Below are 25,604 nucleotides of genomic sequence, written 5' to 3'. Positions count from 1 at the left end.
ATAGTTCAAGGGTACTGACAGAGAGGCGAAGAGAAGCTCATGGAGGCAGTGCAGCAGCCAGGAGGACTGACGTTGGGTCAATCTGGGCCCATGTAGGCCTGACGTAGAGCCAGAAGGGTCAACGCAGAATTTGAAGCTGTCCTCACTCAAAAAGCCAAAACTGTCGGGGAACTGTCGGAACAACCGGGAAGGTTGATGCAATAGTTAGAAGAGACAGCGCAGGGCTAACACAGAGCCTAAAAGGCTAACACAGGGCCAGCACAGAGATAGTCGGGGTTAGCCAGCTTTGTTGTCGAATCAACTGGAATCTGCCGAGTGAAGTGAGGTAAAACTCACTTAGTTTTTCCGCCATTGTATTTTATCTGTCACTGGATTGTCGGGAGGGCATCCAGCATTTGTATTCAGAATTACTGCTTAATAACAGAAATCCCTCAGAGCTTTTGCACTAGTTTTTCCACATTGGGTTTTTCTAGGGACTATTTTGTCCAAAAATAATTGTGTCCTATGTATCTTGTTCTTTGCTATTTTTTTGTTTCATGTAATTAAATTTTAAGTAGTGTAGGCTGCAGAAGTAATTTGCTTCAGTGTTCAAAGAATAACTTGATAATGTCTATTAAAATCAAGTAGGTGAAGTAGATTCAAATTTGCTGCAGTAGGGGTTCCTTGAGGATTAGGAATTTTCACAACTGCATCACAACAGGCCATACTCGCAGCAATGTATTTGGCCTCGGTGGTGCTTACTGCAACCGATTTCTGCTTCCTGCTCATCCAAGATATAGAAGTAAACCCCAAAGAGAAGCAGCACCCAGACATGCTCTTACGATCCACTACACTGCCAGCCCAGTCAGTGTTTGTATATCCATGTCGTCTTAAATCCCTAGCAGTGTATCTCAGTTCACAGTGGATTGTATTCAAGGTATAGACAACTGTCCCGACTGAGTTCGATTCAAGGTATCGACAGTTGTCCTAGCTGCTTCTCTCCAGAATTTTGGCTGCAAGTCTACTGCTAATAACATTGTTCTTGCCATTTCTTGAAATGTTCGGTTTCTTCTTTCAACTACCCCATTTTGCTGGGGTTTTCTGGCAGCAGAGAATTCTCTTTTAATTCCATGTATATTACAGAACTCATTAAATTCTTTTGATGTGAATTCTCCCCCTCTATCTGTTCTGAGGCATTTTTGAGTCCTTTTCATTTTCTACAAGTGCTTTAACATTCTTAAAACACTCAAATGTTTCAGATTTATATTTTATAAAATATATCCACATCATTCTACTATAGTCATCAACAAATAAAACAACGTACCTTTCTCCTTGGAGTGCCTGATTTCTAGTTGGTCCACATAAATCAACATGGATGATCTCCAAGGGCTTTGATGTAGAGAGCTCCTTGATCTTGTGGCTGGTTCTGGTTTGCTTTCCATGTTGATAGGGACCACATACTCCTTGATTTGGTTTGAATAGCATTCGGATGTCTCGTACAGCTTTAATCTTGCTGATATTGATCAGATTTTCGAAGCTTGTATGTCCAAGTCACTTGTGCCACAACCAACTTTCATCTGTCTGACTCAAGTAGCATTTATTTTCTTGAATCTTGTTCAGAATGTAAATGTTGTCTAGTGTTCTAACCCCTTTCGCCACAAGTTCCCCTGAGGAAGAGTTCCTTATTTCACAGTCTTTGGTGCTAAAGACAACATTATGTCCTTGATCACAGATTTGGCTGACACTCAGGAGGTTGTGTTTGAGCCCGTCTACTAGCAGAGCATCTTGAGCTTTTCCTTTTCCATTGATGAGGGTAACAGTTCCTTTTCCCGCAATTCTGCTAGATCCACTTCCAAAGGACACATTTCCTTCCTTTTTGCTCAATGAGACAAACTTCCTTTTGTCCCATGTCATGTGTCTAGAGCACCCACTATCCACAAACCAATGATTTTCATTATTTTGAGCATATAGAGCCAGGCCACATTTATCCATGTTGGGATTCTCACTACTTGCTTTTCTCCTTTTGAGTGGGCAGTTTTGTTCATAGTGTCCATTATTGTAGCATAATGAGCAAATCAGATCAAATTTGGTCAAGGGATCAAACGAATTGAAGGTTTTGATTTGTCCCTACCTTTTGGGGCCATATGGTTTGATTATTTGATCCTTTAGCTTTGGTGTTTCACTCTTGCGAGCCATGCAATGTCTGGCTTGATGACCAAAGTTTTTACAATGAAAACAATGTCCAAGAAAGATAGTTTTGTACCTGTCGTAGTAGACACGGTTTGAGTCAATTTCCTTCCTTGGAATTACCCTTGCTTCATTCTTTGGATTTGAGATGGGCCTTTGATGGAATACTGGTTTGTATTTGCTGTAGTATCCATGATTCGAATCCACATTCTTCTTTGGAGTTATTCTCTCTTCATTCTTTGGATCTGGGATGCGCCTTTCATGACATACTTTTTCTTCTTTTGGGTTGTTGGAAAGTGTATCGGCATAGCTTTTCGCACTATTCTTAGTGCTTGATGATTCTCCTTTAAAATCTATTCCAGACTTGTCATGTTGAGGTTTTTGACTTTTCAGGATAGTCTCAAGTATTTGAGAGCTTTTCCAACCCTTTTTAACTTGCTCCAATTCCTTCCTCAAAGATACTATTTCAGCTTCACGTTCTTCACAAGTCTCTTCGTTTTCTTTTAGCTTTTTTTCCAAGAGATCTTCTCTTCTTCTTGTTTCCTCGTTTTCTACCTTGAGAGAAATGATTTTATTCCGTAATTTCTCATTTTCTTCAATGGCACTTATTAACAGTTCATCAACATTTCCTTCTAGCCCCGAGTCATCATTATTTGTGAATGCCATGAATAATGTTTCTTGGCTTTCATCATGGTCACTTTCCTCATCTGATTTCTTTTTTATGACTACAAATTCATCCTCATCAGACTCATCTTGCTTAGAGAAGAAGTTCTTCTTATTGATCCCTTTCTTTTTGTATACCTTTCTTTTAGAATTTCCTTCATCATCACTATCATGTTTATGAGGACATTTTGCAGCATAATGACCTATTTTTCCACATTTGAAACAGATAAGAGGGTACTTACCTTTTAGCTTAGATCCTTTCTTCATCTTTCGTACAAATTGAGCCAATTCGGATTCCACATCGGAGTCATCACTACAGTCATTCCTTTCTTTCCCCTTCTTTGATTTTGAGGCCTTGAATGCTACATCTTTGGAGCTTGGGCCACCTTTTCTCATCTCATAGGCAGTGAGGATTCCATGGAGTTCATCCATCTTGAGAGCATCTAGATCCTTTGCTTCTTCTATGGCGCTTATTTTGGAGTCAAATCTGTCTGGAAGAGATCTTAAGACCTTTTGAACAACGATACTTTCTTCAATCTTTTCGTCCAATCCTTTAAGAGAATTGACCACTTCAGCTACTCGGAGGAAGTATGATGCAATATCTTCTTCATCTTCCATCTTCAGACTTTCAAATTGCCTTCTGTGAGTTTGAAGCTTTGCCTTCTTGACTTTTGAGTCTCCATCGTATAAGCCTACTAGCTTATCCCACATTTCTTTGGCAGAGTTACAATTCGTGACTTTTGTAAACTCAGAATCAGTGAGTCCGCTAGTGATGGAGTTCAAGGCTTTTGCATATGCAATGTAGGCTTTCGTCTCGTCTTGATCTGTTGGAAGAGTGGTAGGAATTTGGTACTCATTTAGAACGAAATGCCAGACTTCAAGTCCAAGGGACATTAAGTAGTAGGTCATTCTCTTTTTCCAGAAACCAAAGTTGGTGTCGTCGAACAGAGGAGGTTTTCCTGACGCTTCGTGATTTCTCATCATGACTACGAATCCTTCTTCAAGCTGTTAGGCTAATATGAAGAAGCCTGCTCTGATACCAATTGTTGGAAATACTGAAGGGGGGGTGAATCAGTATTTCTTTTTAATTTTTCTTTTTATCACCAAAACAAGTATATATGGAACACAGAAATAGATAGCTGGAATAAATGCTTTTATTAACACAAACAGTGCAATGAAATAGATACAATATATAAATAGTTGCAATCAGTTGCCAAGCACCAACTTGGACTTTTGTGAGGCTCCAACCTCTAGAGCACCAACTCTGTTTTGCTAAGGCAATAGTTCTGCACTTAGGAGCACCAACTCCCAAGGATTCCAATCCTTTTAGTTCTGAGGCTCCAACCCCGTGGGCTCCAACCCTAACCTGGTATAAACTGTTTTGCTGTTGTTCTCTGCTCCCAAACCTACTGAGCTTCTGCTTCACTCCTGTTCTCCTGCTTCTGCTGCCTCTACCTGAACTTCAGCTTCCTCTCACTCTGATTATTCGCACACGCTTCCTTGTTTTTTCCTGTTTTTGTATTCCTGATGCCTCTGACTGTTCGTTTCCGCTTTCCACTGGCTCTTCAGCTTCTTCAACGCTCGCTTCAGCTTCCTCTATGCTGGCTTGTCCTTTGGCTTCCCTCTTCTTCATTGCTTTGGCTTTTCGGTTTCCTCTGCGCTGGCTTACCCTTCGGCTTCCTGGCTTTTCGATCGTTGTAGCTTCCTCTGCCTCTTCATGCTCACTGCTGTGTGTTAAAACTGTAACAGAGCCCCTTTTTCTTTTAATGATAATAGGCATACACAGGACTTTATTGTTTAACGGAGAGACTGTACCAATCAGGACGGACCCACATGCCACGTCCCAATCGCAATCGCAATTGGCTTTCGTTCAGGCCTCCTGAACTATCGGAACTGTTATCATAAGCCTTTTGGCCTAAAAACCCCATGCAATACAATTATTCTTATACCACAAGTGGTATTTCGGAAGGGGCATAAGCGGGAACTGGTATTTAGCGAATGGCTTCCGATTCCACTCAATAGGCGACACATAGTAGCGAGAAGGAAGAGGATACCGCATTTTCGGGCGGGTATTCCTCGAGCTATATGTCCACCCGAAATATATGTAGACCGTTGGATCTACAAAGGGATGATCAACGGTGGAGGGTCGGATGCTCAGGTAATGCGGGCCCGCCTTTTTGTGGTCGCAAATGTAATACACTGGAATATATGAAAAAACGCTAAAGGGCAGACTTCAAATTTATTACGCCCGCATTTATAACTTTATCGGGTCCGCAATGTATATCGCAATCGGCGCTTTTAGAGGTGCAAGGCCTTAAGCACTTGCGATATGTCGGATGTGACATAACAATAGACCAAACTGTAATGTTGCATCGGGTCCGCAACATTCATCGCAATCGGCGCTTGCAGGAGGACAGCCCTTTGTGTATTGCGATATGCGATTACCGATAGGGCAGATGCGATATGATATTAAATCATATTTCAGTGTTTCAGCGGGTCCGCATGTATCGCAGTTATATGATATTTATACATATAATGCAAATTTGCATGTTTTAACGCGCCAAGGCTTAGAGCCCGAAAAGCTGAAATACACTAAAAACATGCTTCGGAACACTTTTGCGGACTTCACTGTTTATGCACCCGAACTTATATGTTCCCTCGGGTCCGCACATATGTGTCGTTGTCGGGGGTTTGGGGTGATGGCACATAACTGAACTGCCGATTGTCATATCGTCGATATATATATACCCCGCCTCTATACGCTAATATATATATATCTTTCTCTGCTCCGATAGTGTATTCCAATATAACTAAGTCTTCCGCCTCCGATAGTGTAAATGCATCCATATGTGTTTTCTACCTCCGATAGTGTATTTGTATGCATATACACTATATTGTCCCGATAGCCCCCGATAGTGTATTCTTTGGCATTCATTGCTCCGATAGCTCTGTTTGCTTCCTCCGATGGCTCTGTTTGCTCTTTGCTCCTCTGATAGCTCTGTTTGCTCTCTGATGGCTCTGTTTGCTCCTCTTGGCTCCTCCAATAGCTCTGTTTGCTCCTCCGATGGCTCTGTTTGCTCCTCTTGGCTCCTCGAATATTGCCATATTGACATCAATGACAATCTATGTCAACAATGTCATTATAGGATCATAGAGTCATTATGTAGGAGTGCAACATCCATGTAGCATGATACATGAACAATGTCATCATATACTAGTGCAGTCATAGTGCAGCATCATTAGGAGAACTCCAAAATAATCTTCCAAACATCAAATGATCTCCAACCATGTTATCAAGGCCTCATCAAGTGCCATCAACAATTATGGTCATTCATCAAGAATAGGACATCATCAAATGTAGTCCTCCATATGTCCTCAAGGGCTTCTAAATACTTGGCACTTGGCACTTCTTAAGACTTCTTCATTAGTGACTTGACGTATTAATTGATGACAATCTTATCAAACAAGAGTTACGACATCATCATATGGAACCAGCATCTATTGTCTTCAACCTTATCATCTCATTCTAGGGTTTCATGATATTCATTAGGCATGTCAAGAATATTTTCCATCTCGGCCAATGCCATATTGACATCAATGACAACATTCATTAACAAAATCTCACTTGGTGTTTGCCAGACCTCCAAAGTCCTTCATCTCGAACTCGGAAGCCAACTCCCTCTTGCATTGATGAATGAGAGGGTCATCACCCGTTAGAAAGAGATCGTCCACATAAAGGACCAGAGTGAGAGGTATTTCATTTTCAACCTTGAAGTAAAGGTTCGGGTCAACATCACTTCTTGTAAATCCTAGCTTCATAAGATAGTTGTCGATCCTCTCATACCAAGCCCTAGGGGCGTGCTTCAACCCATAGAGGGCTTTCTTCACCCTGCATACATGTGTCTCATGATCTTGAACTTCGAACCCCTCGGGTTATTCCACATATACTTCTTCCTTAAGAGAACCATGCAAGAAGGCAGTTTTGACATCCATCTGATGAAGGTTCCATCCTTGCGACGCAGCAAGGGCTATGATCGAACAAATGGTGGTATATCAGGCAATTGGTGCAAATATCTCATCATAGTCTACTCCTTCCTTTTGAGAGAAGCCTCGACCTACAAATTTGGCCTTGAATTTCTCATCACTCCCATCATCTCCATGTTTGATCTTGTAGAGCCATTTCGAAGTGACCACGGACTTATCGTTGGGTCTAGGAACCACATCCCAGACATCATTCTTCATGATCGACTCGTATTCTTCGTTCATTGCATCCTTCCAAACCTGTTGCTTCACGGCTTCTCCGAATGTACAGGGCTCAGAGTACAATGGTACTCATGGAAACTAAGCACCCTTGGTACCTATTCGGCTTCTTACTTTCATGAAATGTCCCCCTCGGTGCAATGTGTTTCTCGGAATCTTCAAGAGTATCTTTGAGCCACAAAGGCCTCTTTCTTGTAGTAGAGGGCTCATAAGGAGGTGGATCAATGGGATCCATCGGAACTTCAAAATCGGGCATCGATTCATCGGACAGAGATTCATCCTGTTTTTCTGCATCAGCATCATCATTGGCCTTCCTAGGAATAGGAAGATCTCGAATCTTTCTAAGTGCAGAATCTTCATCGAAAGTGACATCATGACTTAATTCCACTTCCCTTTGACCAGACACATAGATTCTATATGCCTTCGAAGTTTCATTGTAGCCCACAAATGTTCCTTTCTTCCCAGATGCATCTAGTTTGTTTCTTTTCTCTTTCGGCACATGAAAGTATACAGGACATCCAAAAATTCTAAAATGAGAAACATCAGGTTTCTTACCAGTGAATACTTCTTCGGGTGTCTTGAAGTCCAAAGCTTGATGTGGGCATCGATTTTGGACATAAACAACGGTGTTGGTAGCTTCTCCCCATAAGAAATTTAGAAGACCTTGATCATGAAGCATAGCCCGAGTGGCTTCAATGATAGTATGATTCTTCCTTTCGGCAACACCATTTTGTTCAGGAGTATAAGCGGTTGTAGTCTCCCTCTTAATGCCAGCTTCTCTACAATAGTCTTTGAATTCATTAGACTCATATTCGGTCCCATTATCGGTCCTCAGAATTTTGATCTTCTTCCCTGTTTGATTCTCGACCAAGGCTTTGAAGGAGAGGAACCATTTGAATGCTTCGTTCTTCTTCTTTAAGAAATAGATCCATGTCTTGCGAGAGAAGTCATCCACAAAAATAGCATAATACAAATATGTACCCAAAAATGTAACGGGCATCATACCTGATAGATCAAAAAAGACCAATTGAAGAATATCAGTGGTTTGAGTCTCACTTGAGGGGAATGGTCCCCTTGTATGTTTTCCAGCTTCACATCCTTGACAAACACCTTCATGATTCAAGTTGAATTCGAGCATCCCTGTGACCATCTTCCTTACATTGGGTAAGGTTTTCAAATGAAGGTGAGCAAATCTTCGGTGCCATAATTCGGATTGCAGAGAGGTGTCACAAATCATTGCTCCTAGTGGACTTCAACCCTCCAACATGATAGAGACCTTCAACCCTGAATCCTAGAGTGAATGCATCTCTTGGATTCCTTTGCCAAAGACGAACCTTCCCATCAATGAATGACACCTTAAAACCTTTGTCTTCCATTGCAGAAATAGAAACCAAGTTCTTTTTTAAGTCAGGAACATATAGCATTTCTTGTAGGTGAAGGGTTTGACCTTGATTTAAGTGAAGAGTAACAGTCCCAATTCCTTTCACGAGATAAGTGGCATTATCCCCAAGTATGATCTCCATATTTGTCTTCTTCTCAACCAAGTTTGAGAGAGCTTCTTTATACCTAGTGAAGTGCCTTGAAGCACCACTATCAATCAACCAATGGTCCAATATATCCGGAGGAGAGGCGATGGAGAGGGAAGAAATAAGATAAAATTCTTTTTTTTTTTGCAACATTAACTTCATCATACCTGGAGTTTCTCAACTTCTTGGGAGGACGACCACCTCCATTTCGAGCAGCAGGAGCATTCCTCTTCCCTTTGTTATTGAACATGTTGTTCCTTCTATTGCCATTGCCCTTGAAGTTGTTTTTCTTATTGTTGTCATCATCTCTTGGAGTATGCTTCCTGTGAGAACACTCTCTAGCGAGGTGGCCAAACCTGTTACAATTGAAACACCTTCCTTTTCTTCCTTCTTTGAATCCCAGCTTGAACCCTTGTCCTTGATTCCTTGGACCAGCATTGTTCCTTCTTCTAGAATGAGCAGAGAAGGTAGTAGGATTGTTTTCATTGAGGGCTTGTCTCGTTCCATCATCCTTATTTCTTCTTGAGTGCATCTGGCCAATAGTTCCTCAAATCCTGGAATCCTGTCATTGTTGAGAATGGTAGTGTTGAACACATCCCAATCTCTTGTAAGGCCCCCAAGTGCAATAAGAGAGAGTTCTCGGTCACCAGTGACTTCTCCAATAGATAGGAGATCATTCTTGATCTCAGTGATCCTCATGAAGTAGGATTGGATGGATTCTCCTCTATCCATCTTGATATCTTTCAACTTGTTCTTGAGAAAGAGAATTTGATTTGCATTGTTCACTTTGAACATCCCAACCAGCGTTTCATACATCTCCTTAGATGTTTCCAAATCAGAAATATATGCAACCAAAGGCTTATGAATAGAATCAACAATAATCTTCTTAGCTTTTACCTCACCTTTCTTGTACTTGGTTTGAACAGCAATGGATGCACTTGAAGGAGGCTCGGTTATTCTTCCTTTGACATAGTCCATGGCATCATTTTCTTCCAAAGTCAAATCCAAAGTCATCTTCCATGCATGATAGTCGGACTTGTCCTTAAGCTTGTCCTCGGATTTGAAGAAAGATGTAGTCATCATTGGGACTAATTCCAAGTCCTTGTCCAACAACTTCCCTTAGTGATTGCTTTGCTTTCACTCTTGCTTGGGCTTTGTCTTCACATCAGCTCTAATACAATGTTAATTTTAAATAACAATGGTATGTTCTACGTGAAAATTTCTAAACTGAATTTCTACTGCAACAACTGATTTATTTCACCTACTTATTATTCACAATAAATTATTTATGAAATCCCTTCAACAAATATTAAAATAAATTCTACTGCAGTTATCACACAATTACCCAGAGAAAAAAATCTTGCACAAGAACCAATCACATCAACACAGTTGTTTTTGGACAATGGTCCCCAGAAAAACCCAATGCAGGAAAACCGGTGCAGCACATGAGGGCTTTATTAATCTTCAGCAGCAATTGCTTTTACAGGGAATGATTTTATAGAGAAACTGAAAGAAAACACTTGAGACTTTCCCTTTGAGACTTTCTAACACTTTGGAGACCCTGCTCCCACTCCTGCGTCACTCTGTGTGGCCCAACGTGGCTCTAAGTGGCTCTGCATCCCTCTGCGTCAGCCTGTGTGAGGGCTATGTCTCTCCTCTAGACTGCGTCTCTCTCTGCACTGTCTCCCACTGTCCCTGCGTCACCTCCTCCTCGGTGACTGCCTGCTGTTGATGCTCTCCTCTTCCTCCACCCTGGAACTCTCCCTCTGAAATCAATCTCCTTTACTTGAGAATCGATTTTCCTTGAGATACTAAGTATTTGCTGGTGTGTCTCCAAATGATCCTCAAGTCTTCTCTAATACGTTTCCTGTTGATGAATCAACAGCCGAGATTACGTCTCTAATCAACGGCTAAGATTAAGATAGACTTGATCCTCGTCTCTTAGAAGCTTCTCACCCTTATCTTTATTAATACCCATTAATATTTTTATTTTCCTAATTTTAGACTTAGGAACCCATTAAAAATATTAATTATTGTGATAACTCCTCATCCGAGTGGAATTTCTCAAAACGATTTATGGGTCTTGGAGATCTCATGTGGCTTAGCCTCTCGTCCAAATTTCAAGGCTAGAGCACATCTAATGTTACCAAAAATCAACACTCCCTCTTAGCAAGGAATGTGCTCTAGTAATGCTTCATCACTGAAACATCACATTGATCCTCTACATCGGTCCCTGTGCTGATGCTAGGCATATTACCCCACATCCACTGCATTGTTGCTTCCTGTACTACTGCCCATGACGCTGCCACTGTCACTGCTACATCTGTACTGCAGCTCCCTCTCAACATGCTGCATCATGTTGCCCATAGCACTGCCACTGCTAACTGTTCGACTGCAACCCTTGACACTTATCCATTTCCGCTACTGAAATGGATTCTTTACCATCCCCATCTTCTCCCTGAAATAAACAAATTTTGTTCTTCCTAGAGCCTTAGTGAGAATGTCTACCACCTGTTCTCCTGTAGGATTGTACTTAAATTGTACTACTCCTCGTTGGACACAGTCTCTGACAAAGTGACACCTGATATCAATGTGCTTCGACCGATCATGAAATACTGGATTCTCAAAGAGCTTGATGCAACTCTGATTATCACACATGATCCTGGTTGCTTCCATCCTTCTCCTGAATAGATTCACAAGCAATTTCCTAAGCCATATGGCTTCGCACGAAGTTGTGCTAGCTGCCATATATTCTGCTTCAACTGAGCTCAGAGCCACGGATTTATGTTTCCTACTGCACCAAGAGGTCATTCCTGATCCAATGTTGAAATAGTACCCAGTTGTACTTTTCCGATCTACTGAACTTCCAGCCCAATCTGCGTCAGTGAACCCACTCAGCCTGATGTCATTGCCTCGGGTGTACAATAGTCCATGCTCGATTGTTCCTTGTATATACCTGAGAACATGTTTGGCTGCTACCCAGTGCGCCCTCTTAGGTTCCACCATGAACTGACTAAGGGTGTTGACAACGTAACAAATGTTTGGCCTGGTATTGACCAGATACATCAGGGACCCTATAAGCTGCCTGTACAAGGTGGGATCAACATCTTTATCTTCAGATGCGTCAATCTTCTTCTAATTGGTGATCATTGGAGTAGCCATAGGTCTACAATCCTGCATCTTGAATCTCTTCAAGATCTTTGTAGCATATCTCCTTTGTCCAAGGAAGATCTCACCCTTCTGCTGCCAAACTTCCAACCCCAGGAAATAATGCATCTGTCCCAAATCCTTCATGTCGAATTTTGTGGCTAGATTCTTCTTGCAGTCTTTGATGAGCCTGGATGATCCTGTCAGGAAAAGATCATCCACATATAACACTAGGATTAGAGGCTCATTCTCTACAACAAAATAGTAGAGATTAGGGTCTGCGTCACTCTTAACGAACCCCATCTTCTGCAAGTAGCCATCAATTCGACCATACCATGCTCTAGGTGCTTGTTTAAGCCCATACAAGGCTTTCTTTAATCTGCATACATGAGATTTCTTCTCATGTGTCTCAAAACCTTCTGGTTGTTCAATGTATACTTCCTCTTCTATTACCCCGTTCAAGAATGTCGTCTTGACATCCATCTGATGAATCTCCCACCCCATCTGTGCTGCAAGAGATATCATGGTTCTAATAGAAGTATACCTGGCTACTGGGGTGAAGGTTTCTTCGTAGTCTATCCCTTCCTTCTGAGCATACCCCTTAGCCACAAACCTGGCTTTGTATTTCTCCACACTGTTGTCTGCAGCATATTTGACCTTGTAGATCCATCTCGAACCTACCACTGACCTGTCCTAAGGCCTAGGTACCACTTCCCAGACATCATTGACCATTATAGAGTTGTATTCCTCCACCATAGCATCTACCCATACTTGATGTTGAACGGCCTCCTGAAAACTAGAAGGTTCCCCAACCTGAGCTACTAAGGCCTGGTATTTGTCTGGCTGTCTTCGCTCCCTTTTATTATTCCTGGGTGCACCAATGAAGTCCTCTGCATCCCGTAGAATCTGTCGGAGTTCCCGGCTCGTTCTTCCACTGGTAGTAGGCACATCTATCAGCTCTTCCTCTTCCTGAGATTCCTCCTATTCTGAAGCTTTGTCTTCAGGAGAATTTTTGGTACTAGTTTCTGCTGGTCGAAGTGGTTTGACCAACGACTCGTCTTTCAACTGCTCCTCGAAAGGCATTTCTTGGGATTTCCTGAAAGCTTTGTCCTCCATGAACTTTACATCCCGCCGAACTACTACCTTCCTACTCCCTAGAAGATAGACTCTATATGCCTTAGCATTCTCGCTATATCCCACAAGATATCCTTTCTCAGCAATTTGATCTAATTTCTTTCTCTTTTCTTCGGGTATACGGCAATACGCTAAACTCCCAAATATCTTGAAATGACTGACTTCAGGTGTCTTCCCGGTGAAGACCTTCTCCGAAGTGATTTTGCCCAATGCCCTGTGTGGAGTCCTGTTCTGGACATAAACTGTCGTGCTGCATGCTTCTGCCCACAGGAATTTAGGCATATCCTGATCATACAACATTGCCCTAGCTGCTTCCACAATAGTCCTGTTTTTCCTTTCTGCTACTCCATTCTGCTCCGAATTGTAGGGAGTTGTCCACTCTCTTCTGATGCCTTCCTTAGCGCAAAAATCGGTGAAGTCCTTGTCAACATACTCTCCACCATTGTCTGAGCGCAACACTTTTATCTTCTTTCCTGTTAGATTCTCCACTAGAGCCTTGAACTCTTTGAATCGACCGAAAACCTCATCCTTGGTTTTCAGAAAGTAGATCCAAGTCTTTCTAGAATGGTCATCGATGAAGGTGACGAAGTATTCATCACCACTAAGAGCTTTTGTGGACATTGGTCCGCAAATGTCTGAGTGTATCAATTCTAGCACACTCTTAGCCCTATTGTTACTGATGGAAAACGCTGCTTTGGCATACTCGCCCAGAGCGCATCCTCTGCATACATCATCTCGTTCGATACTTAGTTCTGGAACTCCTGACACTGTTTTCTTGAGAATTCAAAAAGCCCCATCGTGTAAGTGTCCCATCCTCCTGTGTCATAGTTCATTCAAATCTTTGTCTCCATTACTGCCTATCAGTGCCATTGGTGATTCTAGCTGCAACCTGTACAACTTGTTACTTTTGTTTCCAATCTAGGCCTTCTTTTTCCAACGCGGGTGTTTGACATGTACTTTCCCCTTAATGAAGAAAATGTCATAAAAGTTGTTTTGAAGTTAAGATACGGAGAGTAAGTTCATCCCCAATCCTGGCACATGCAGCATATTGGTTTCTCAAAGCCGCTCTCCTGCTTTAGTTTGAAAGACTACAGTACCTCCTGGAGTACACTTTGCCTTATTTCCCATGGTGATCTGAAAATTCATTCTTTATTCCTGATAATCTGAAAAACATTCTCGAATTCCTGTCATATGCCAGGAAGCTCCACTGTCTATATACCAAACCTCAGAGGAGGCAGAGCTTGCTAAGCAAGCGACTTCTTCTTCCAATCTGGAAGCTAACATAGAATAATCGTAATTCATGTCCCTTGTGCATTCTTCTGGAAATCTGCGTGAATCCCCTTAAGTGGATGCCTTTGCATCATGCTCTTGACCCATAAACGATTTTCCTCTCCTGTTGTCGGATCTCTCCTCTGATACCATGTGAAAATTTCTAAATTGAAATTCTACTACAGCAACTGATTTATTTCACCTACTTATTATTCACAGTAAGTTATTTACGAAATCCCTTCAGCGAATATTAAAATAAATTCTACTACAGTTATCACACAATTACCCAGAGAAAAAATTCCTACAAAAGAACCAATCACATCAAAACAATTGTTTTTTGACAATTGTCCCCAGAAAAACCTAATGCGGGAAAACCAGTGCAACAGATGAGGGCTTTATTAATCTTCAGCAGCAATTGCTTTTACAAGGAATGGTTTTACAGAGAAACTAAAAGAAAACACCTGAGACTTTCCCTTTGAGACTTTCTAACACTTTGGAGACCTTGCTCCCACTCCTGCGTCACTCTGCGTGGCCCAGCGTGGCTTTAAGTGGCTCTGCGTCCCTCTGTGTGAGGGCTACGTCGCTCCTCTAGACTGCGTCTCTCTCTCTGTTGTCTCCCATTGTCCCTGCGTCACCTCCTCCTCAGTCACTGCCTGTTGTTGATGCCCTCCTCTTCCTCCACCCTGCAACTCTCCCTCTGAAATCGATCTCCTTTACTTGAGAATCGATTTTCCTTGAGATTCTGAGTATCTGCCAGTGTGTCTCCAAATGATCCTCAAATCTTCTCTTATACTTTTCATGTTGATGAATCAACGGTCGAGATTAAGTCTCTATTCAACGGCTAAGATCAAAACAGGCTTGATCGTCGTCTCTTGGAAGCTTCTCACCCTTATCCTTATTAATACCCATTAATATTTTTATTTTCATAAGTTTAGACTTAGGAACCCATTAAAAATATTAATTATTTTAATAACTCCTCATCAGGGTGGAATTCTCAAAACAATTTCTGGGTCTTGGAGATCTCATGTGCCTTAGCCTCTCCTCCAAATTTCAAGGCTAGAGCACATCCGATGCTGCCAAAAATCAACATTCTATGCTCAAGACAATTTACTTCAATGTTCCTTTAGCAGCCCAATGACAAATTCCAATTATATCTAGTAGCAATCACATTAACTTATAAACATTGACAGTAAATGTAGATAGAACATAAAATCATATGCATAAGACAAGCCAAGACAAGAGGACACAAGATGTGGTGGATGCCAGGGACAAACCCCAATGTGGGGAAACCCTTTGATCAAATCTTCTTATTATTCTTCAATAGTTCAGTAGAGAGAGAGAGAGTACAAATACAAGCCCAAAACAGATCTGCCAAATCAGCAGTCAAATCAGCCCTAACCAGAAAGTCAATGGTGGTCAAAGCTGCCCCAAAACATCCTCCAAATAGCAGTCCAATTCGGCTTTCAAATCAGCTCAAATTCTTCGGTCAAAGGAGAGAGAAAGTCTGCTGTAGAAGTGAACGCTGGTCAAACTGTCCCCAAACACCTCGATTTCTGTGCCAATAAATGCGGCCTCCTAAACTCGAACTTTTGAAACAAAAATTAAGGTCAACGCTGGTCAAATCACCCAAAGTCCATGCTGGTCAACACCCTGAAATTTGCGAATTGTTTCACCCAGAAAAACTCAGCCTCCTGCCACACGTGCGAAGTAGAGAGAAAGAGGGAGTTGTCACACGTGCGAAGAAGAAGAGACGCCTCCAATGTTGTACGACCCAATCACGAGAGAGAAGAAGATGTGATGATATGATGTCCAAATGAGGAAAAGGTCTCTCTTATTTATACACTTCGTTGAGGGTGAAGAGACAAATATTGGGCTTCATGAGCCTACATTTGACTGGAGCCGACCTTGACAATTTGTCCATGAGAGAAATAAATTCATAATTCCATTTTTGCTTGTCAGAATGAGATGATCTATATATCAAAATTGTACCTCTCTAAAAGAGGAATCCAATGCAATAATCATCTCCATCATATGAGTTGTCCTAAGGTGGAATTTGGCCCTAGTTTCCAATTTTAACAATTTCCTTGTGAAGAAACCTCAAATAAGGCTCTATTACAGCCTTGTCTCGGACCTATAGAGCATCAAACCTGGGTCCTGAGGACAGACTTTGGCACTATGGAAAAATAGAGATCTGACCTTTGTTGAAAGCATTGAGTGAACATGAGTGGAACAGACTTTGGAACTAGTTATTCTGTTAATTTTGAAAACTATTTTGGAAGAAATCATTAGAGCATTTTTAAGGTATTGTCAAAGCATTGTTGAAGACCCCTTAAATTCTTATTGAAGCAGCTTGTAAAGGACCTGGTGTGCATTGTGAAAATTCCTAGACTCGAAGGAACCCCTACTGCAGCAGACCTAAATCTACTTCACGTACTTGATTTTTAATATACATTAACCAAGTTATTCTTCTGAATACTGAAGCAAATTACTTCTGCAGCCTAAACTAATTAAATGTTTGATCTCATGAAACGGAAAACAGAGCAAAGAACAAGGTACATTGGACACACTGATTTTTGGACACAATAGTCCCCGGAAAAACCCAATGTGGGAAAATTGGTGCAACAGTTTTGAGGGTTTATTATTATGCAAGAGAAATATCTGAATACAAATCTAGGATGCTCATCTAGCAATACTTTACAGAGAATATACTAGCGGAAAATCTGAGTGAGTTTTACCTCAATTCACCCGGCATAATTTCGACTGATCCGGCATAAGACTGGCTAACCCCGGCTATTTCTACATTGGCCCTGTGTAAGCCCTACGTCAACCCTGTGTCACCTTCTCTGCCCTCTGCATCAACTCTCCTAGCTATTCTGGCAGTTTCGGTTGTTCCGACAGTTCTAGATTCTGCGTGACATGCAGCTTTTCTGCGTCATCTCTCCTAGCTATTGCGTTGCATCTGCGTCAACTCTCCCGGCTGTTCTGGCAGTTCCCGGTAGTTTCATCTGTTTCGATAGTTCTAGATTCTGCGTGACAGACGACTTTTCTACGTCAGCTCTCCCGGCTACTGCGCTACCTCTCTGCAAGCTCTCTCTGCCTCTCTGTTATGTATTTTCCGGAAAGACCTTCTCCTGGATTCTCTCTACCCCTCAGCTACAAGATCTCCCCAATCGATTTTCCTCCTGAGAACTTATCACCTCAGAAAATCGATTTCTTCAATCTCTCTGTGTGTGTTTCCAAATGAACCCAAGCCTCCATTTTATACTTTTCCTGTTGAGTCTTCAACGGCCGAGATTAAGTCTCTAATCAACAGCTAAGATTAAAAAATGACTTGATCCACCTTATAGATCATTCTCACCAATATTTTGATTAATACCCATTAAAAATTTAATTTCCCTAAGTTGAGACTTAGGAACTCCATTAAAAATATTAATTATTTTAATAAAATACAATCTGGGTGGAATTTCACCAAACGGTTTCTGTGTTCTTTAAAACTCATGTGCCTTAGCCTCTCCAACAATTTTCAAGGATTGATCACTTCTAATGCTACCAAAAACTAACACTCCCTCTTAGCGAGGAAAGTGCTCTCGCAACAATGTCCAACTGCATGTTGCTCTGTTTCTAAAGCACCTCCTTTCTGCATTGTTGTTGCCACCAACACTGTGTTGTTGCTGCTACTATATTGTTGCCCATGACACTGCCACTAGCACTGCCACTGTTGCATCTGTACTACAGCTCCCTCTTAAACGCTACATCTGCTATGCTGCTAGCACTGCCACTGCTAACACTGCATCCGTACTACAACTCAGTTGCTGAGAGAAGTAATTGAAAAACATCCAAAATTAGCTGAACTTAACTGTGTTCAGCGTAATACAATGAATGTTGGAATCTAACTGTTGTTGATTTTGACCCTCTGAATCTTTTGCACTGCTGTTGACTCATGCATTGTGCCAACTGCATTGCTGCCAACCTCGCTCTGCGCTAATTAGTCTTTGGTCCCGAGCTACTACATCTATCCTCCAAACACTCGACTGCATCATCTGACACTAAGTCCATCTCGCTACTGCTGAATCTTCGGCTTCTGTAGCAAGGAATTGATCCAGGAGGTGGACTCCTCATGGATCCTGCCCACATGTAGTCCTCTCGAATACAACTCAATATCACCCCATCTCCCTCCTCGAGATGCGTGGGCACTAATGGCATACTCTTCCTTGTCAATCTTCGCGGCTGCAACCTTAGGATCATGCTTCTCATCCTTATCCTTTTTCTTCAAAGGACATTGAGAGGCAAAGTGACCCAACTCGCTACATCTGAAACATTTCACCTTCGAAATGTCCTCCTTTCATTTATGCTTTTGTTGTCCCTTCGATGCTAGAGTTGTGTTCTCCTCCTCCTCCTTCGTCTTTGTGCCACTCCCACTGCTGCCATTGAGGTTGACCTTTACTAGGTCCCTCCTTAAATCCTCATGTTGAAGAGTCGCCCACATCTCCTCCCATGAAGGTAGTTTTTCCCTGCCCAATATGCTTTTGACGAAAACTTGCCATTCTTCTGAGACTCCATTCATGGCTATCCTCACCATTACGGTTCGCTGAGGAGTGGACCCCATTGCAGCAAGCTGGTCTCTAGTGTCCTGAAGGCGCTAAAGATAGAGGTTCACCCCTTCTCCTTTCTGCATCAAAGTCCACTGCAACTTCTGCTCCAAATATATCTTCTGTTGTTCGAAAGAGCCTTCATACAGAGAAGACAAGGCTTCCCACATCTCTTGGGTTGTATCCTTGCCCTGTAAGTGTGAGACCACATGATCTCGAACTCCATCGAGAATGAGCCTCTTTGCCTTCCCCTGCTCGGCCTTGTACTTCTTCTTTTGATCGTTGTCAACAGGAACAACTACAACACTATTGACGTAGGCCTCGAGATCATATTCCTCCAGAACAGCTAAGATTATGGTCTTCCATATGACATAGTTGGAAGCTCCTTCCAACCTGTCCTGATCTCTGAGCCCATGCAATGCCATTTCACCCAACAGTCAAACTAACTCCTCGAGTCACTGCTTAGCTACTCAACAAGTGAGAAATTTTAACATTCTGGCGAAAAGTTCTCTGAGGAGAAAATTCCCCTTCTACGTGTCTTCGTTCTCTTCTAGCGAACTTCTGCCCCGGCAAAAACTGCGCCCTTCAAGCACTGTGTTGAGGCTCTGCGCCACTCCCTCTACCTATGCAAATTCACGAACTGGAAATCGTACCTCTCTGTCATCTAACTCAGAGAGAGATTTCCTCGGATCTGCTTCTCGGCAAGAACTACGGAATCCCTTCAAGGGGATTCAAATCGCTGCCAAGTGCAGCTTTCGACCTCACTACTCAGCACTGGATCTGCTCTTTCTGTTTCAAAATCAATCCTCTGATACCATGTGAAAATTCCTAGACTCGAAGGAACCCCTACTGCAACAAATCTGAATCTACTTCACCTACTTGATTTTTCATATACATTCACCAAGTTATTCTTTTGAATACTGAAGCAAATTACTTATGCAGCCTACACTAATTAAATATTTGATCTAATGAAACAGAAAACAAAGCAAAGAACAAGATACATAGGACACACTTATTTTTGGACACAATAGTCCCCGAAAAAACCCAATGCGGGAAAACCGGTGCAACAGTTCTGAGGGTTTATTATTATGCAAGAGAAATATCTGAATACAAATCTAGGATTCTCATCTAACAATCCTTTACAGAGAATATAATAGCGGAAAATCTGAGTGAGTTTTACCTCACTTCACCCAACAGAATTTCGGTTGATCCGACACAAGACTGGCTAACCTCGGCTATTTCTGCGTTGGCCCTGCGTAGGTCGTGCATCAGCCTGTTAGGCTCTGCGTCAACCCTGTGTCACCTTCTTTGCCCTCTGCGTCAGCTCTCCCGATCATTCCGGCAATTCCCGCAGTTTCGGTTGTTCCGGCAGTTCTGGTTTCTGCGTGACAACCAGCATTTCTGTGCCAGCTCTCCCGGCTACTGTGTCAGCTCTCCAGGTTGTTCCGACGGTTCCCGCTAGTTCTGGTAGTTCCCAGTAGTTTCGGCAATTCTAGATTCTGCGTGACAGGCAGTTTTTCTGTGCCAGCTCTCCCGACTACTGCGCTGCCTCTCTGTAAGCTCTCTCCACCTCTCTGTTCTGTATTTTTCGAAAATTCCTCCCAGATTCTCTCTACCCCTCAATTACAAGATCTCCCCAATCGATTTTCCTCCTGAGAACTTCTCACCTCAGAAAATCGATTTCCTCAATCTCTCTCTGTGTTTCCAAATGAACCCAAGCCTCCATTTTATACTTTTCCTGATGAGTCTTCAACGGCCGAGATTAAGTCTCTAATCAACGGCTAAGATTAAAACATGACTTGCTCCGCCTTCTAGATCATTCTCACCAATATTTTGATTAATACCCATTGATATTTTAATTTCCCTACGTTTAGACTTAAGAACTCCATTAAAAATATTATTTATTTTAATAAAATACAATCCGGATGGAATTTCACCAAACAATTTATGGGTTCTTTAGAACTCATGTGCCTTAGCCTCTCCACCAATTTTCAAGGCTAGAGAACTTCTGATGCTACCAAAAACTAACAAGCAGATCTATTAAAGACACATTTGGAGCATCATTGTTAAAGCCCTGATGAAGTAAGCTTTGTCGAAGATTATTTGAAGCAAACATGAAGAGCCTTGGAGACACTTTCTATGCCTTGTTGAAGTTGACTTTGAATTGAACCAAACCCTAAACTATCTTGGAGACCATTTGAAGCATTTGCTGAGGTAGATCTTGGAGCAATTGTTCAAGCAGTAGCTTTGTTTAAGAGAACCTTAAAGACTTATTGAAGAAGTTTTTTGCAGTCTTGAGGAAGCATTGAAGCCACCTTCAAGCACTAAAGCAGATTAAAATGGTTGGAGCCTTAGAGGATTGGAGTCCTCACACAAGGTTGAAGCCTTGTGGAAAACCATGTTAGAGCCTCAATGGTTGAGAGGATTGGAATCCTCAAGTAGACCAAGCTGGAGCTTGGTGTTGTACAAGTTGGAGCTCGGTTTGTAATTGAAGATTAGAGTTTTCATCTAGGGTTGGAGCCCTGAAAGAGTTATAGGTTTTATTGCACTTATTGGAACTTAAGTGTTTATCAAAGGTTTGGAGTCCTCATCATTTTTATTAATTCAATTATTCTTTTGTTGTACATCTTGTGTTTTGGTTTTTTACTAGGTGATCTTAATTGGTATAATATAACAATTGTAAAAGAAATACTAATCCAACCCCCTCTCAGTATTTCCAACAAAACTCTCGACCAGTTCCAAGTCCTAGTTCTACTTTTATAATATTGGTCTTAAAAATGAAGAAAATATGCTCACACCAATATGCATTTTGAAACATTTTGTTTGAGAAACCCATCTAAGAAACTTTGAGTACATTCACGTAAAGGCATGATAATGTGAAGATTGTGAAATTTTCCGATTACCCAGAAGGTGTTATTACCCCAGTTTATTATTTCTATTACTTATACACAACACATTTCAATCTTCAAATGAAAGCAATAAATAAAAACATGAATAGCACCATTCACGAAATTAAAATTGCAATGGAAAATGCAAGAAACCAATTACACAATTAACACAAGCATTTTTGGACAAATGTCCCTAGAAAACCCCAATGTAGGGAAAACTAGTCTTCAATCTGAGGGTTTTATTATTATCTTTGACAAAAACTGCCATTGAGAAAATACAACAACTGCTTGCCTAACACCAGCAAAGCTTCGGCAAATAAATCTTCACCTCTACTAGTCAAATCAGCTAGGGAAATAACCCTTATGTCACTTTCCTACAATGCTCACTACCTCCAGCAATTCGCATTGGCACTCTAGCAATTTGCACTAGCTCTCCAGCAAACTTGCACTGCTCACATGTGCGGCCTTTGGAAGCTCGATCTGCCCTCCTGGAAATTCGATCCGTCTTCTGGGGAATTTGTACAACCTCTTGGAGAACTCGCACCTCCTCTAGCAAACTTGTTCTTGCTCCAGAAAATTAAATCGACCCTCTTCTACAGAAAATAAACTAATGACAAAACCTCCCTCTGAAACTTCGAAGTTGGAAGTCTCTCAAATGAAGAATAAATCTAGAAAATCTTTCCTTAATCATTGTTGTTGAAACCCTCCTGGTGTCTTACTAAAAACTCACCCAACAAGAATATCTTTGTGATCTTATCTGTCTCCAATATTGCCTGTCGATCTCCCTTTATAATGTCTCATTGCCAAGATTAGAAGTTAACTTGATCCAATCAACAGCTAAGAGCAAACTTAGAAATGTTCTTGAAGCCTGTAGAGGTAAATCAATCTTATATCAACTAATGTCAATTAATTAACCACTTTCCCTAAGTTTTAACTTAGGAAATATTTTAAAAAATCACTAATTGACTTAATTAAGATATTTTCCCTAGGTGAAACTTAATAAAAATTACATGGGCTTGGAGATAATTAATTCCTTTGTATTCCTAGCCTCAATGACACCTCTCGAGACTAGAACACTTGTCCAAGCTACAATATTTAACAAAGATCGCTTCCCCATAAGCTTAACAATTGCTAATAAGGTTAAAAACCCTTTTATGGCTTATTATATAGCTTGGTGTCCTAAGAATCTCTTACATTTTCAATTATATTAGGTCCAAACACAGTTTGAAAATAAATTAATTTGCACTAAAATGCCTGCAGAAAAAACTGATAGCCATGGAGATTTTGGAAGATTTCGTATCCACACAATACAAAGGAATGATGAATCAAGAAATAAAACATTCTCCATGAGATGGAAGAATATTTATAAGAAGACAACTTGGCAATACAAAGAACCTTGAAAATAAAGCATTCTAAAGGCCTCAATAAGAACCTCTTCCTTCTCCCATTTTGCCTTGATGTAATGGGAGCATGTCTCTCTCCTTTTTCTTTTTTTGGAATAGAAATCCAGTAACCGACTTTGTTAAAAAAAAATAAGAACCTCTTTCACAAGTTGCTCGCCAACACCCACACAATCCACTTTGACACCTACTCCATAGGATTTACATGTGAGAACTGAACTTCAGTACAGACTCTTCAACTGACATTTGTAAAGTAAAAGAACCACTCAAAATTAAACTAAAAACTGATACAAAAGACGCTTTTACATTTTTTTCCAAGGAGCAGACATTAACGCTCATTCTGAAACAGAAATAAACCTTTAAACACCATCAAATATGACTGCTAGGCATTGCAATTTCCAAAACAGAAAAAGTTTCATGAGCTAAAAGAGTAAAATCCTTACTATGGCATCTTCCAAAGTAGAAAATGGTAAAGCAAACTCTAAGGCACCTGGCACGACATCCAATTTTGCCTCAGCACCAAGTGCCAGTACCAACCTGGCTGTCCCAGCAATAAAAGTTCAAAGTTTTAGGCATCAATCCCACTTAAAAGCAGCTTACAAGTAGAAAAACTTTGCCAGTGCAAAATGTTGCAGGACAATCTGCTGAAATAACAGACTCCAAATGCTTTGAATTAACCTAAATAAATAGATTAGAACCCCACAGCATGGAATAACACAACTGGTCAATTCAAAGAAAGCCTGACAAGTCACACCTGTTCATGATTCCATGACAGAAAACACAATGCATGTGTATTGAAATGCAATGCAACATCAAAAGCAATCACTCAAAATCTGAAGAACCAATGGTAGACTTGTTATGGCAACTGATGCACTATTACCATCTAACTTGAGGAACAAAACTTGAAGCAAAACATACCAGTCATATTCAACCTTCATTCCACTTTCAAGATAAACAGCTCCAACATCGCCAGAAGGTTGTAATCCATTGCCTTTTGAACCATAACAAGGGCATATGGTCTTCACTTTATCTTTGATAAATAGCACAGAAGTGTTCGACAGTAATTCTGAGAAGTAAGGTGCAATTTCCCATGCTTCAACCTCTGCACAAGAACACTTAATATGTAAATCACCACAAAGAATCTATTAATTGGACATTTTATTAAAATCCCATAAAAGTATCAAGCAGATCAATAGACAAGCACAAAAACAGAATAAGCATAAATAAAACAAGAAAATTACATATAGTAATCTGAATTCAAAGTGGAAATGCAAACCTCCAGAAAGAATTTCATAAAGCATGGGTTTAAAAACAAAACGATCCAACTGATCCACAAGTAATACCTGCATTGAGTAATAAATGATGATTCATTAATATCCAAACCAGCATAATCTCATTTCAACCCTTGTACTTTCTTTATAAGCTATAGTTAGAAATATATAAAAGATAACAGAGTTATAGGCAAAGAACTCCGAGACATCAATTGCATTTAACTTAGCAGAAATCACAACATTTTGATCAGATATTCCCCTTGGCAGTTCAAAATTCACCAATGGTTGGCCATTCCATGAAAAGGGCAGATTCTCTTGGGGTCAAAGCAGAAGCTGAAATGGGAACTGATGCAGGAGCATCACTAGTGCTGCCTGTTACCCACCAAAACGGGTAACCCCCTAGGAGAAAACTTTTCTCCTCTTTTGGACAGCCAGCCAGCCAGCAACCCTACGCATTAACTTGATGATGACATGCCAGCTCCTCTGCCATCTGCACTGGTCACTACATCTCTCGCCATCCAAACGCCTCTTGGATGAAGGTGGGATACCACTCAACAGGTACTTTGATCATTTTGCAATCGGGTGATTTTACTTAATGTTTTGGACATTTAGTATGGATAAAGGGGTGATCTGGATAATTGTCCGATCTTGACTGTAAATCCGTTCTCTCACCTTACCAAGGGAGTTAATCTTTAGCCCTAGTCCAGTGGGATCTTCCTTAAGGCCTTAAGGTTATAGGAGGGGCACTATTTGGAAAACTTGGATTGAACTAGCATGTCCATTCTCCCTTTCACCAAACTTAACACTTTCAATGTCATATTACAAGCCCTTTATACCATCTCTATTCTTCAGGTCTAACTTGCCATTGGTTCATTGGGATTTGGCACTCACTTATCCATGTCATTGAGTAGGGCCGGAAAAACAATGCCCTGGAGGTTGATGAAGCTAAAAGAATGGAAAAGTATAATATGGCCATAATGAAAGAAAAAGAAAGTCAAAATGCAAATGATGGTCGGGACATAAGTTAACGTGTGGGAAAAAACCTAGAGTATGCTCTACCCTCATTAGCCATCACATGGTTCCTAAGCACTTGATGCTCCTCCTCATTAAAATGAAACCTTGCATGTCCCAACCCTCATGAGTGATAAACTACATCATCTTAAGGGGAAAATAGTTAGATATTTGAAGGTGATCTCAATTTGAAGTATTAATATACACTTAAGTATGGTCCACTTAGATGCATTTATGATCTTGGTCTTGTTACCCACAATTTTGTGGGTGATATCTGTAG

General features: G+C 41.1%; 1 protein-coding gene across 3 annotated transcripts in view; it reads right to left on the bottom strand.

Moving 5' to 3' along the window:
- The window catches only part of NDC1 (NAD(P)H dehydrogenase C1), a 330,375-nt gene that overhangs the window by 187,656 nt on the left and 117,115 nt on the right, over positions 1–25,604 (bottom strand). For all 3 annotated transcript variants that reach the window (XM_089431657.1, XM_089431656.1, XM_089431658.1), the window contains 3 exons: positions 24,319–24,385; positions 23,961–24,144; positions 23,486–23,579 (listed from right to left, as the gene is read on the bottom strand). In XM_089431657.1, the coding sequence (XP_089287783.1) occupies positions 23,486–23,579; positions 23,961–24,144; positions 24,319–24,385 (345 nt within the window). The remainder of the gene's footprint in view (positions 1–23,485; positions 23,580–23,960; positions 24,145–24,318; positions 24,386–25,604) is intronic.

Source organism: Pinus tabuliformis, chromosome 5_1, assembly GCF_031772625.1.
Source record: "Pinus tabuliformis cultivar Carrire ecotype Pingquan chromosome 5_1, CPIR1, whole genome shotgun sequence".
Classification (NCBI taxonomy): Eukaryota; Viridiplantae; Streptophyta; class Pinopsida; order Pinales; family Pinaceae; genus Pinus; species Pinus tabuliformis.
Note: the sequence above shows the minus strand (reverse complement) of the source record. Positions and strands in the feature narration are given on the sequence as shown.